This window comes from Venturia canescens, chromosome 5, assembly GCF_019457755.1.
Source record: "Venturia canescens isolate UGA chromosome 5, ASM1945775v1, whole genome shotgun sequence".
NCBI lineage: Eukaryota > Metazoa > Arthropoda > Insecta > Hymenoptera > Ichneumonidae > Venturia > Venturia canescens.
The window spans coordinates 11470166-11485184 of NC_057425.1; the positions used below are offsets into that span (position 1 = coordinate 11470166).

Here is a 15019-nt window from a genome sequence, read left to right on the forward strand (position 1 = left end):
AATTTGAAGGAAATTGAAACCGACTCCGCGTGATTGACTGATGGAACAGCGATCGATGATACTCACTCAGAAAATCGAGGAATCCGAACAGGAGCTCACGACGTATAGTCTCGGAGGGGAAATCGATGTGGTAATTGAGAACTGCATCCATGGGCGATCCTTCTTTCCTTTCATCAAACGAAAGTAGCCAATAAAACGATTAGCGTATGAGGAATGAAGAAGATCCAGGAATAAATACGAATTCAAGTTTTTCAAAACACTTTTCATGAAATTAACCACCAACTGCTGTAAATCATTTGACAGTTAGAACTTCATTTTTCCATTGAGGAAAGAGCAGCCACGATAATTTCATTTTATTGTACGCCGGTAACGGAGTTTACGCTCTTGAAACGAATTTATTTTTAGTGCTAGAGATTCTTGTACGGTTTTCAACCGACGTAATGATTCGAAAACTCTGTTGGTACAATTTCAGGACTAAATCGAAAGGAAGAGAGAAAAAAGCAACCTACATGGGTATGCTGCCCATTTCGATGTCTTCGTACGTGACTGTGTCACAATTTGGAAGACATTTGCAAGTCTTGGCCGCTGTGAGGTACACTTGAATGAATTCATCGTGGTTCTCACCTAAGCAGCGTAATTGTCTTGCCGTGCAGATGGGAATTCCAGCTGGAAGAATCGTCAGAAAAGAGGGGAGACTGGTCATTTCACCAAGATTGTTGGAGGCTTAAAAATTCTTTGAAACTGCAATATTTGAGCCAACGAGAAGGAAGCTACAAAACAGGATTTCTACTTTTAAAAATTTCGATGCCGCGCATTCCAGACAAACCACCATCCAACGGATTTCGAATAGAGAGAAAATTTCATATGAAAAAAAAAAAAAAAAAAAAAAACTTGAACGAACGATTGTCGACGAAACTTTTCTGCACTCCTGAAAGGTTCGGACTCACGTAATGGTCTCGCAAAATGTGGATAGCAGCCGCATCTCTTGAGCATACGATCAAATTTGCATTCCTGGCTGCACATACGTTGGGTGTAAACCGGAAATAATTTGAGTCTATCCTCCCCCAAGTTTTTACATTTCCGTTGATAGATGGACAGACTCTTAACCGCTGCCGAAGTTTTTATTTGCGTCGGATTGATTTCGATAGCCGCATGATGTCTTCGTTTTATCAAGAAGCCAGCCTTCATGTAATTCGGAATGTTAATCGGATTAACGCTGTTCGCCTGTCGAAGGAGAGACCGAAAAAAGATTCTCAAACTTTGTTTCAATAATTCGTTCTCTTTTTTTTTTTTATTCAATACTCACGAACACTGCGTGCGTTATGATATTGATGGAACGAGTTTCTTCTCGCTGCTCGTACCTGTACGATGGAATTTTTTCAGGCAGCGGCACGACTGTCCAATTTTTTTCCATCCAATATCTGTGAAAGTTTGTAAATTAAGGCAGAACCTTTGGAAACAGTTGAAACAACGGCGAGGTTCTTTCAGGGTTTCTGTGTCAACGTGATGCATAAAAAATAAACAGGTTCGCTGCTCACCGATCTTAAGAGCCTTGAACTTCAGACAGTAAAATGGCTCATGGAAGTTTTTATGGAAAAAGGAAGCTTTTAGCGCGGTGCTATTTCAGTCTGCGCTTGAAATACTTTGAATGGAGGTAGAAAGCTCAGTAATCGACGGACATTTTTTATATTCCAAGTCCAATAACGATCACTGGACTCGAATCGAATTTTTTAAATGAAAATTTAATATTTTTGGCTTCCAGAATTACGAAGTATTCATTCGAACCGCTGCTGCACGGAAGAACGCATGTGATCGTCAAAAAACGTTAGCGAAGATGCAAGGCTGATTGGAATCGAAGTGGAGACGAACAAAAAAGGGATTTTCCAGGGTTTTATCGTCCAAGGGAAGCGATAATTCCCCGCAAGCTGGTGCTGCTCGTTCTCACAATGAATTAACGAGAACTCGTGAAATAAAAGAGGAAAAAATGACGACATGAAATACTCACTCGTAGGAAAAGTAATCACTGATCAGTGAGTCGAATATCAAGCAAAGTCCCCTTTCGGTAACGATCCAAGATCTGGATGATTGATCACGTTTGTCAGTCTCGACGTTAGGTTTCAATTCCCAAAGTATTTCTAACCATTTCGACGATGGCACAGCGCTGTAAATGGGGGTGTTTGGAAACTCTTCGTAAGTAGCATTCGAAAGGAAACCAAAAAATCCTCTCGCTTCGTCCGTATCTTCGATACCGTATCTGTAAGGATTTACAAACGAAATTAAGGAGTTTCGGTACAGGCGATACAATGTTGCCATGCTAAACCATGCTAAAAACATAAAAAATTTCAAAAAGTTTAGAATTTTATAAAATTTGGTGAACATATTCTTTAGTGCCAAATTTGACGATACAAATTTTTTAAGATTTTTCTTCTACACAGTTATTGAGTAATTGATCACTAAAGTTTACGTGTATAAGCATAGCGTTTCCATATATATAGGTATACATTCCGGGCATAAGAAATCTGCTTTAATGCGTAATTACTCGATAACTAAGTAGAAGAAAATTTTGAAAAAATTTGTGTTTTCGCACTTGATGTTGAAGAACATTATCACCAAATTTGATCAATTTCTTAATATTTTGACTTTTGTACCGAAACTCCTTAATTTTATTTCACGTTAATTTTTTCAAATAAATGACCGAATGAAGTTGATTTAAGAAGCCTTGCTCTCAATTGAAACTCAGCTAACCGAACGATCTGTTTTTATGATTTCAGCACTACAAAATGAGTCTCAGCTTTTGGGATCGAATGGGAAAACTTTACTTGGCAAAAACAGTGGGAAATTTGTTCTCGTCGTATTTTTCGAGCGGACAGATCATCATCGAGGGCTGCGTGATCGTGAAGCCCCTGTAATCATTGTCGACGATTGATATGACAGCTTGGTTCTGATAACGATCCCAGAAAATCAGTGACAAAAGGATCAGACACACGAGGGCAGCCAGGATGAAAACGACTGCGAGGAACCTGCAAGTGAAATTGAGCTTTTTCGAGTAAATCGAGTTCGGACGATCGATCGGATTGGGAGTTTCTTTCACGACAGAAACTTGAAAACTCCTGAGCGCTTGGATCGCGCTCGGAGCCAGAGAAACCAAGAAAAGCGTACTTCTCGAAAGGATGACGATGCGGGGCTGCCAGATGATTGAGTCCGTGGATGGTCGAGGAATTGGCAAAGTTCACCAAATATTTTCCCATGTCCGTCCGAGCTCGAATCTTGTCCATGCCGATTTGAGGAGCAGACTCCCAGGCTTTGGGTTTTTCCCCAAAGATTCGTCCGTCGCCGACCAATTCTTTCATCCAAGAACCCATCGCTTTTGGAGGCAACTTCGATTCTTTCCGCGTCTTCTTTTTGGCCCACCATTTATTCGATCTCGCTGCTCGTTCCGTACCCGTCGACGCCATCGGGGAAGAAACCAGGACGAGGGTCAAATGTTCCCTGCAGTTATTCGCAGACGAAAATGGCCGGTCCGAAAATATTTTTATTATTTTTTAAATGCTTTTGCAAGCACCTCTCCAACGAGCTTTCCATCCGCTCCAGCCACGAGCGACTGAGAACTCACTCCTCCATGAATGGGGCAAAGATTCGAGTGTCGCATTTAAATCCGCATTGAATCAATTATTTACTCATTGATTGTAGATATTTACGGAGCGTATAGACCGCGAGTTTCGCGGTCTCGTAATGCACCGAGCGTGCACGAAAGACCTCCGCGTTCGTGTCTCTCCCCCTCTTTTCCTTTATCTCACAAATTTCCTCCCGGTACACTCGCCTTTGCTGATTATTTGCCCCCGAGTTAGTGGCTCACGCTAAAGAACGTTGGGCACCGAGTTTACCGCGGTGAAATAAATTGAACGAGAGACTCTGCGAGACGAAACGAAAGAGAAGGGCCTCGGAGGGTTGGAATCGATTGATGTTTCTGTTTTTTTTTTCACTTTATTTTTTTGCTATCTCAAGAGTATCCGGAGTAAGGGAAGCCGGCGTATCAACGATGCATTGTGTTGGCCGTCCTCGTTACAATCTTCCTCGGCTGTTTCTCTCCCCTCGCCTGCGGTTGAACGAAAAAGTGCTTCCTTAACTTTGTGTTTCCTTTTGTCAAAGAATGTTGGGCCGGGCTGTAACGAGGATTGTATGAATCGCATAGAAAAATCTCCCTTCAAAGCTTCAACGATTCGATCGAAGATGAGAAATTTCCACTGACGTTGTACTCGAAGTGTCTTTGTCTCGAGGAAACGCGTTCGTTCTCCTCGATCGTTCCTTCCTTTCTGCCCCGTCGACGAGTCGCTTTCCATTGGACGCGCAATTATTGTATTATTTACAAAGGATTACAAAAGTTCATTTCGGACATTCCGGGTGTTGTAGAAACTTTTTCCTCGCAGTATAGACGCAATCCTCAAAAGCCATACATTCCCCAAAGTTTAGTAACGTCGCTTAAATTCACGGAGCTGAGATTTGCAAAAACCGTGCGAGATCGCGATCCCGGAATCTGTACACCAGCAAAAATAAGGGGTTAAACTTTGTGCGTTGCATACATACGAGGGCAAAAATATGCGAGATCGAAACGATTCCGAAAGTTTGCATATCTCCTCGAGTGTGGTGGGCTCGAGATACAACAAAGTCAAATCGATTTTATGAATACACGATATCCGCACGCGTATATATGCGCAATTCTCGGAAGCCTGTGTGACGCACTCGGAAAAGTTCAACACTGTTCCCTGATATCTGTAATGGATCTTCGACACTTTCCTGTTTCCCGGACCGCAGCAGCTGCGGACTCGAAAAAGAATTTTAGAACGCAGCTTCGTTCTTTTCGTCCTTCTTTCCTCCCGACGATATTTTCGAGGACAAGTACTGCAAGCAAATTATTGAATTTCATTTTTGTTTTCATATTTGTAAATTTGAGTTGAAAAAAATGATAATTTTTTAATCGAAAACGCTTATTTTTTATTTCTTTATATTTTAGTTCGAAAGTCAATAGTTTTTACACAAAAGAATCCATTTTTTTTGAAGACTCAGTGTGCAGTAATATTTGAACGTTTCTGCAAGTATTCGGTCGAGTTAATTTGCCTTTCGAGGCGAAATAAAAGGGCCTAAAAATTGCTCTGCTGTTCAAACTAATAACGATGCTTCCTCGTGAATTTTATCGATATTTTTAATATCAACAAATGATTTGCCACTCAACTATTTTTTAGTGCGCCTGAGCACCGATGACCATTTATTTTTCCACAAGAAATCGACGCAACACGAATGACGCGACGGGAATACCGTTTTGTTGCTATACAGCGGAGATATCAAATTTATTAGTAAACTGTGCTAGCCCGGAACAGCCGACCGAAACGATTCCCCAGCGAGCCATAACGTTCTACAGTAGCTAAATAAATGGCGAAACGAGTGGACCAACGAGTGGAGTGGGTTTATTGAAAGATTTTCAAACAGATTAAATGAAATAAAGAAAAAAAAACGAGATTCGACGACGTTTGGACGAGATCGACTGGAAGCATGGTGCAGCGAAGATTTTTCTTTTGGATTTTGTACGACGATGCTCATCGTAAATTCGAAATTCGCGTTTTATGAATATTCGAAATAAAAGAACGTTTCAGCCAATGCTGAAAGGTTCTGGGAGCTTTTTTGTTGTTATTTTTAACTGAGAATTTGACAGCATCAAATTAACGAAGCTCGCCTGCGACACCGATTTCGTTCGCAGGCTCTTTCAATTGACTTTTTAATTAGTTTACAGTTTTTCTTTCATCGCGCAGTTTATCGCACCGTGTAAAACGCTCTTTTTGAAAGATTCCGGTAGTATTAAACATCGAGTGTCATGGATGACGACACGGTTAGTAAGTTGGCGAATCGGGATGAGATTTGACAACGAAAAATTCTTCGATTCTCGGGCAGTGACTTTTGAACTTTATTGGATTCCATAACGGTGATAAATGACTCCGCAGATTCCAGTTAAACGCGATCTTCGCGAGGACTTTTACAAGCCCCCACATGAGGTTAAAAATTCTGCTACGCAACGTCAGACAGCACGTCACACCGCTTCCCACGTCGATTTTCGTCTCAACGGTGATATCGGGAGAATTCGTGAAAGAGAAAATCCACGTAGAAAACATCGAACGAAATGTTGCCACTGTGACTGCTGTCAGCAGGACAGCCAAGAAAATTGGTCGGTCGACGCGAATCGTAAAACCGAGCATTTAAGCCGCAAGTAAGCTTCGATATAATGATTAAAAAAAACCATTTTTTTTCGTGTGAATTTGTGGGTAGAAAATCATTTCCGAATAAAGTGAAACTCTCGCCGCTTCGGCGCTCCTCTCAGCGTTCATTTTACCCGGGAGAACTGGGAAACTTGTTACGACCCGGAAATCGAATGGACGAGGAAAAAACGTGGTCGGAAAAAACGATTCTTTTTAGTCTGACCCTCTGCGTACTTTCCTTTTCACAGCAAACCGGAAATGTATACGCTCCGAAGAAAGAAGAAACACTTTCACAAAACGCGCAACTTTGCCATTTTCATGTTTAACCTCAAAATTACTTGTTTTTTTTTCCTGAACTCGTTTTCCTTCGTCCCCTCCCAAACTCCGCTAATTTCTCCTGTTATATATTTTCACGCGCGTTTGTCTCTATGGTAAAAGAAACTCGGAAAAATCAGCAGAAGCGATGTTAAGCCAGCACTTGGAGTACGGAAAAAGCGGGAATGTCACGATAAACGGGCTTCGCACGAGCGCCTCCTATCAACAACGCAGTCAGTCTCATCGACCTGGCACTACCACAATTCGCTGCCACAATCGCAACAACCAATCGAGCCCCAGGGTCCATCGTCACTCACAGAAATTCGACTGTTGCCCTGAATGCCTCTTCAGATGCGATTCACCCTTTCGCGAAACAGTCTTTTCGGACGGCGAGATTGAAGAGTCCGATTATTGGTTCTCGCACGACCAAACACCCTTGCGAAACACCTGCAAACATACCGAACCCGTCCGCCGATCCGGGGTAAGACCAAATTCACTTTTTTTTCGTATTCTCTCAAATTTCGTAACGCAGCCCGCCTCGGGAATATTTTAACCCTGAAACTCCTGCCCCAGTTTTTTGACTTTTTAATGCACGAATCTCGCTCTTTTTCGATCTCACAGTATCCGTGGCCGTCAGATCGCTTTTACATTAAATTTTTCACTTTTTTGGTTATTTTCATGGGAAATTTGAGTCGATAAATTCGATGAATTTTGAGTCGATGAATATTCCAAAGACGTTCTCGTCGACATTTTCAGTTAGAATTTGCAATAACTCGGCAAGTATACAAAAAATGTGACATTTGCAAGTTCTAAAAACCCCGAAAATTTGGCGATCAGCATAATTTGAGGAAATAGAATTGTTCAATCGGGTCGTTTACGTATTTTTAACGATTTTCGACGTCTTTAAGAAAATAAGTGAAGCGAGATCCGCCCAACTACGAATTTTGTGAATAAATAACCAAAGTTTTGCTGCATCGAATGTTCATTGAAATAGAAAAAAGTGACTGCGAGCGAGGTCAAGTGTATTGATAAATAAAAATAAAGATTTTGACGGCAAGCGTGATCGCAGGAGCCGCATTTCGAACCGGAGACGGATTTGTCATCGAAGAATCGTGGTCGGGAGTGGTTGGATTTGAGAAACCGAGCAGTTGAGCAGGGCGAGAGTCTCGAAGTGAGTCATTTCGAGGGCGATTGTAAGCCTTCGTTGGAAACGGGTTCGAGCGTCGTGAAAGACGATTGGCAGCAGCAGTACGAGTGGGATCAGCGTGAGTTGAAGGAGTTGGGTGAGGATTTGCGCCAATTTGTCAAACGTAAAATGAGCTCGGGCCAGATGGGAGAGGAGAAGAAACAACCGAGCGACGAGTCGACGGATACACTCGATAAAATCAATCGTTTCGTCAGGAAAGTTTCCGAACCTCGACGCAAAGATTCCGGCGCCAAATTATCGTGGGAGGCTCGAAAAAATCGCGCCCCGAGTCCTAAGGTACGAGCCAGTATAATTACACGAAAATTCAACAATTTCAAATTAATCGAGGCTCTAAAAACTCGAGAAGGAAATAAAAAACTTGAAGGATTAACGAGCCTGGGGATTCGAGTGCAGCGGATGCAGAATTTTTTTTTCTCCGTCGCAGGAGAGTGTCGAGTAAGAAGAAAATTAGGACACTCGCTCCAGGATTCGTCGATGAAAACTTCGCTTCATTATTTTTCCTTAATATCACCTAGCAACGAAAATCTTAAAAATTTCAAATCCTGCTCGAGGCACTCTTCGATGTATTTCGCTTCCAAACGCATTTTTTCAACGTGAAATTCAATCGTTGGACTCGAATATGAAAAAACCCGAATGATTTCTCCATCAAAGTAGTTCGGCCGTTCTGTGACTAGTCAAGTTAGCAACTACTTTATGTTGATTGAATTCAAGTCTAAATTCTTAATAAAATAAATAAGCACTTGCCTTGAGAATATTTTATTCACAACAATGTAATAAAATGCAATAAAAATATCACAAAAGATCAAATTCATACTTCAACTCGACTATTTTATGATCGAGTCCGACACTTTGAATACACGTAATCTAGGGCACATTTTTATTGCACGAAAGAAAGTTTACGTCGGTGCAATGGCACCGAGAAAAATAAATGGTCAATTCATTAAAAAAAAAAGCGAAGCTACTAGACGAATAAAGCCACGTGAGTCAGCCTCAAAAATAAATTTGATGAAATTCCGGCGATTCTCGACTTTGCCCGAAGTTCAATCAGCTGTTATAAAGGCAGTCCAACGTTAATGACTGACGTCCGCTTTCGACGCGTCATAAGCTCAAGTTTTTTCATGTTTTCTTTCCGAAAAGCCCCGTAAGGTAATGCTTTGTTTGAAGAAACGGAATCTGTGACGAATTTTCTTCGCGATATGAACTTTTCCGAGGCTCGAATACCGTACAACTTATTCACGGACTCCAGGTCATTTTTGACATCGAATATCTCGGTAACTATGCGCTTTTCGGAATAAAAGGTTTAGTCACTTTTTGCAGTGAATTTATCCAACTTTAAGCCTGCAAAGTCGGATTTCCAAAACAATCTTTTTTCATTGTTAAAAAACGTGCTCAAAGTTGAAGTTCGCGTAAAAAGCACTTTTTCGGTTAAAAAAATGTTGGGGTCAACCTGACCCCAGATGCACACTAAGGGTTAATATTATTCTGAGTTCTCTACCGCATGCTAGTCAAATAAGTGCTAAATTTTCAAAACGCTTTTAGACCAAGTTCAACGTACCGATTAAGGAGTTTCGGTACAGGCGATACAATGTTGCCATGCTAATCCATGCTAAAAAAATTCAAAAATTCAAAAAGTTCAGAATTTTATAAAATTTGGTGAACATATTCTTTAGTGCCAAATTTGACGACACACATTTTTTAAGATTTTTCTTCTACACAGTTATCGAGTAATTGATCACTAAAGTTTACGTGTATAAGCATAGCGTTTCCATATATATAGGTATACATTCCGGGCATGAGAAATCTGCTTTAATGTGTAATTACTCGATAACTAAGTAGAAGAAAATTTTGAAAAAATTTGAGTTTTCGCACTTGATGTTGAAGAACATTATCACCAAATTTGATCAATTTCTTAATATTTTGACTTCTGTACCGAAACTCCTTAACATTATTGTTAGTAGATATGTATTCAAGCATATCTTATTAACGTGAAAGAATATGTAAAACGATAGTTTTGCAAAACTATCAACTGACAGATGCAAATTTCCACGATGACACATATTCACAGGTGTTTTTCAAAGAATCATCTCTCTTTTTTAACCGATTTCATTGCACCAAGTCTCATTCTGTTCCTCAACTGATCCTCTACGAATTCACCACGTAGATTTTCCTTTCAACTCATTCCTGAGAGAAATTATGAATGAAAAAGTTTTTGTCACTTAATGTTAACAATTAGCTGCAACAGTGAAAGGATCGAGTTAAAAAAACAACTACACACGGTGGATTCATAGAGGACCGGTTGACGAACAAGATGAGACTTGTTGCAATAAAATCGATGAAAAAACGCAGATAATTCTTTGAAAATGTCTCAGCGTGGAAATTAGCATTTATCAGTTGCTGGTTTTGCAAAACCAGCGTTTTTAATATTTTCACATCTTAATGAGATATGCCGTAATACAAATCCACCAACGATACGTTTAATCGGTACGTTAAACTTGGTCTAAAAGCGTTTTGAAAATTGAGCACTCATTTGTCTAGCATGCAGTACAGGAGTTACCTTAAATCCGGAATAATTTTCATTGATTCTGACCGATTGTAAGGTTGGAATAGAGTCGGTGCATCGCGCTCGAGCAAACACATCGCGCAGTGGAGAGGAGCGAAGTCAATTGGCGTGCTAACTCAAACCACAACTTTTCGCGAATGTTTTTATTTACTTATCGAGAACACCGAAAAACACTTTGTCTAGGAGTTTTATTTTTTTTTCAGGCTCTTACGGCTCGAGGCACGTTCGATAAATGACGGGGGAGAAAGGATCGCAGGAATGCGAGCTCGAATCGTCAAGTGGCGTCACACACGTTACTTCCGCTCAGGCGGTTCCCACTGCCGTCGTCAGCTTCTCGTAGCCGCTTTGTCGAAATTCTATAACTTTTCAAACGTCCCTTCCTCAAGACTTTTTCGCGTGGTCGCTACAACGATCGATTTTGACCGTTGACTTTGACATCGCCTGTTTTGACTTCCATTTCACCGAGGCATCCTTTCTCCCATGTCGATTTTCCGGAGCATTCGATTAACGTCGATAATTCATAGCGCCGTGCCCGACACTCCGTCCCTGTCATCGCATCGCGCGTGTGACAATCTTTTTAATAATTTTAACATTGTCCCAACAAATGCCGCCGTGAATAATTCATAGGAGGGGAAAAACGTTGCATAAAAACAGTGACAGCGGCGGTGGCTCGCGCTCGGAAAACTAGAAATGAAATTTCCGTCGTGACGCTGTGAGTCCTATGGAAATGAATAATTCACGTTTCATCGAACGAAGTGCCGGATTAAATTGAACTGCTCGTAATACGGAGTTTAAAAACAAACGCTGTACAACGAATGCTCTGCATTATCGATCACACTCTCGATTTTATTATTTACTTCGTTGCCTAATCCGTTTCCATATCGCGCGTCGTACATTCGCCGGGGGCGTTTCTCGATCGAGGAACGATGGATAACCAAAAAGTGCGGGGTCGTTGAAAATTCTTGTTAAACGGGGAAGTGGGTCAATGGGAAATAAGAACGAGGCATCGCGAAGATTGAGTTTTAGTGTCGAGAAAGTTGGAGAAAGGTCGTAGCGGAGGATCCGCGAAAAAACTTGCCTCCCGATAAATTTCAGCGGTTTTTTTTTCTCACTGTTTGTTTCACTCCTCTTCCCCGATACAGGCGAGCAGAGCTCGGACATCGAAGATCGATCCCCGAAAGTCCAGTAACTCGAACAAGATTGAGGAACGTCGCAGCGAGGAGCACGAGCGCCGAGAGTTCAGGAGGAAACTCGTCGACGAGCTGCTCGACATCCAATTGGAGAGCTCCAAGCTCGAGGACGAGGAAGAACCGGAAACGTGCGGAGAGCCGGGGGAGCGGGGAGAGAAACGAGGCAACGAGGAGGAGGAGGCCGCGAGCGAGACCGAGGAAGAAGCGAGACAATTGATGAAAGAGGAATCGGACACCGAGCACATCCAGAGGAGATTGAACAAATCTTGGAACGAGTGCACCCGCGAAGGGAAACCCCGCGAACCGAGGAGCGCCGAGGGCCTCGAGTGTGACGAACAGAAGAGAAGAAAAAATTTGGGGGCTCCGAGGAACGAGAGGAAGCACGAAAAGCCCAAATTTTCTTATAAAACCGTGGAAACGCCTGACGCTAACGCAGGCAAACGAAATTGTTCTGATGCGGCGTTGACCCGCGGGGATGATCCCGGTAACTGCACAGAAGCTTGGGATAAACCGAATTCTCGTAGAAACAGAATCCGCAGGGATGAAACTCCCGAGACAAACGATGCTGGAGAAAAGTTTCATCAAAAGGCACATTCTTTGCTCAATGTACCGCGGAAAAATTGCAACGAGCCACCAACTGGCGGGAAGCACGATGCTCTTGTACTCGATGCCGACATGACTAAAGCCTCGATCGATGAAATGATCGACGATGGGCTCACCCGCGAGGCTAAACGAGTCAACCCCGCTCCGCTTCCACTCGTGAAAAAGGCACGTACGACACCCTCATCAATAATATTTAACTTTTCAACCTTTCGATACGAGCCAACATTCGCTTTCGCAGCATTTCCGCGCTTTTTGTCATGTCGCCAATTATTTTTTCACATTCTGTGCACTGATTTTTGTCCATTTTCCTTCTCTATTTCATCCTTCGATCTGCATTGGGGGGTTAAAAAAATTCATTCATTCATTGAAGTTCTTCAAAAAACCAGACCAAATAATCGAATTGTCGAACATTCATTTTTCACGAGTTTTTAAGGGCTTATACACACTTGTGATGGGGGCTGAAAAATGGAAAATTTTACTACCCACTTCGTTCAGCTAGGGCCTGGACGAAGGATTTCGTATTTTGTTGGAAAAAAGCAATTGTTCCAAAAAACCGAAAGTTCAGCACCTCAAAAAATGAATTTCTTGTTAAAACTGTCGCCATGCTCTTACAATATAAATTTTAACAAATCCTTCGTCCAGTCCCAAGCTATTATTATCATAAATAAGCGGTATAAATTTCGTATGGATTGAATTGATAGTTTTTTTTAGTTAGTCCACCGCAAATGAAGCTCAAAAAAGGTGCTCCTGGAATACGGCTGGAGTTGCGCCATTTTGAGAAATTTTTTGATGAAAAAAATCGTGCAAGTCCATGAACATACGTATTAATGAATATCGTTCACAATTTATCAATAAACATTTATTTTCTTGTCGAAATAAAAGCAAAACAATGAAGTTTTTTCGTCCCCTCCAAGTGTATGTGAGGCCTTAACGTTACCTTTCGAGTAAAAGTTTCGAGTAAATGTTTATTCCGGAGTTCAGAAGCCTTTGCAAAACGTTCTCTTTGCACCTCGAAATGTGACATCGGAAGTAAAACTTGGTAAATCTCGTTAGTTTTCCCACGCTCGTTTCCCCTTAAGCCGTTGCGTGCTGCACTTTTATCGTATTTAACGTGCGAGTCGGTGATTCAATCTCGTAGCTTAATCGAGTCATCATATTTCCCGGGGGAAGCGGTTAGCCATTTATTTCATCTGATTCAAACGGGATTTTTCTCCCACGTGATTTCCGCAGGAACTGCCGGGCGAGGAGGAGGGAGCTGGTCGAGTTTATTTGAGAAGTCCGAGGAAGTGCAGCGAGCTTGGGAAGGCAACGAGACGTCGCGAAAGGCTGCCGATCGCAGCTCGCCCGAGCGTCGATTCGTCGCGCAGGAAAAGGGAGGAATGCTGTTGTCGGAAAATCGTGAAAATTCTCGCGGACAATCCGTCCCCGGAGTACCTCAGAAAACTGAAAATTCGACGTTGGCATTATCTCGACAACATTCGAAACGTTTTGGCTAAATTGTACGACCTCGAGGGATTCCTCGAAATGTGTTCACCCGGGCGGGAAACCCCGAGTTTCCAGAACGAAATGGATCCTGATTTGGCGGGCTAGAGGATAAAAGAGGTTTGGCGAAGGTGCCGAAAGATTGATTCGGGGGCCCGCTGGCGACGGTGGGCTCCGGAAACGAGAAATTTTCGCCGGTGGAATTCGAGAAATCTCCCAAAAGTCGGAGCACACGACGGAGGCATTTTTCTATCGACGATTTCGTACATATTTTTATGTATTTTTGATAAAAGTAACGCGTTTTCGTGTTCAATATACTTTTACGAATTTTTCCCCGTCGCCCAATATTTATTCTTCCGAGCCCTAAAAATCCGACGAGAACGACAAATATATTCCAAAAGGTAAAAGCGAATATTCTTCAACCTCACAGCGAAAAAATGGAACAACGTTGAAAGGAAGAAAAAACTGTCATTATTTCGAAGGAAAAAAGCTCTGAAAGCATCGCACTGTGCGGGAAAGGGATGCTCGTCGCATCGAAGACCAACCGCGTCTCTTAGAAAGAGTCGACTCCTGTGCAGCTAACTCTCGAAGGTAGAATAGAGCCACTCAAAGTTGAGACGCACTCTCGTTCAATGAGAACGAACGAGAGAGTGAGAGAGAGGCAGCGAGAGGAAACCGCGCGGTGCGGGAGGGGACGAAAGAGTAACCTTTTCTCTCCCCTGTGGGAAGAGTGCAGTTGTAAGTGCTCGAAATCGATTATTCACGAATCCTCGAGTGAGAAATGAAGTGCAAAAATGTCGTATAACGTTGGACATATTTTACTATTTTTTCTACCTCCTTTTATAACCCAAAAACATCGTTTAACTCTCGTGGGAAATATCTTCGAAGGAAAACAACTTGCTATTTATAGCACGAACTCCGATGATGACTTTTTTTCAAACGGTGGTGTTTTTACATTTTTCTTATTCGAGACAATGCCCAGCTTCGTTTTTCCTCGAAAGAATAAAATACAAACTATTTCGTATCCCAGTGACAACGGGAACAATATTTTTGACAGTTGACATTAAGGTGGAACGGTGCTATGTATAAAAAATGAGGGATTTTTATGCAAATTGGTAGATACGTTCGAATATGTGTAAACTATTTGCTTGAGCAGGGCAGCCAACGGGGTTAAAGCAAGTGTTTGATACAAGAAGCTTTTTTCACCAAAATCATGAACTTTATCGTTGAAATAATGATTTTTTCGTCTAAAAGTACACAATTATATTTTTACATGTAAATTGAAAACCAGAAACTAAATTCACGTGCAGCTGGTAAGACGAGAGATGAGTCGACTAACCTCACCGAACTAATTTCCAAAAATTCGTTGACACAGTTTGACCGATTAAAAAAAGGCTCCGTCAGCCTGCGCGGGACG

The 15019-nt window shown here is 41.9% G+C and overlaps 2 protein-coding genes across 2 annotated transcripts in view; one reads left to right on the top strand and one right to left on the bottom strand.

Annotated features, from left to right (window-relative positions):
* Nucleotides 1-15019, bottom strand: part of LOC122410704 (pickpocket protein 28-like) — a 56734-nt gene that overhangs the window by 608 nt on the left and 41107 nt on the right. Inside the window, exons 2-9 of the mRNA XM_043419076.1 lie at nt 4250-4899; nt 3160-4163; nt 2820-3020; nt 2006-2254; nt 1307-1421; nt 948-1224; nt 510-666; nt 67-167 (exon numbers count right to left, since the gene is read on the bottom strand). Of these exons, the coding sequence (XP_043275011.1) occupies nt 67-167; nt 510-666; nt 948-1224; nt 1307-1421; nt 2006-2254; nt 2820-3020; nt 3160-3455 (1396 nt within the window). The 5' untranslated portion in view covers nt 3456-4163; nt 4250-4899. The remainder of the gene's footprint in view (nt 1-66; nt 168-509; nt 667-947; nt 1225-1306; nt 1422-2005; nt 2255-2819; nt 3021-3159; nt 4164-4249; nt 4900-15019) is intronic.
* LOC122410697 (axoneme-associated protein mst101(2)-like) lies at nt 5810-14919 on the top strand. The gene is made up of 5 exons (XM_043419059.1): nt 5810-6256; nt 6684-7041; nt 7630-8043; nt 11470-12285; nt 13351-14919. Exons 1-5 carry the CDS (start codon nt 5982-5984, stop codon nt 13708-13710), a joined length of 2223 nt encoding a protein of 740 aa, XP_043274994.1. The 5' UTR covers nt 5810-5981; the 3' UTR covers nt 13711-14919.

Bases quoted from the DNA above. Each gene is read 5' to 3' on its own strand.
- LOC122410697 (XM_043419059.1), top strand. From the start codon at position 5,982: ATGACTCCGCAGATTCCAGTTAAACGCGATCTTCGCGAGGACTTTTAC. The intron at 6,257-6,683 runs GTAAGCTTCGAT...CTATGGTAAAAG, and splicing joins ACCGAGCATTTAAGCCGCAA to AAACTCGGAAAAATCAGCAG. The intron at 12,286-13,350 runs GCACGTACGACA...TGATTTCCGCAG, and splicing joins CGCTTCCACTCGTGAAAAAG to GAACTGCCGGGCGAGGAGGA.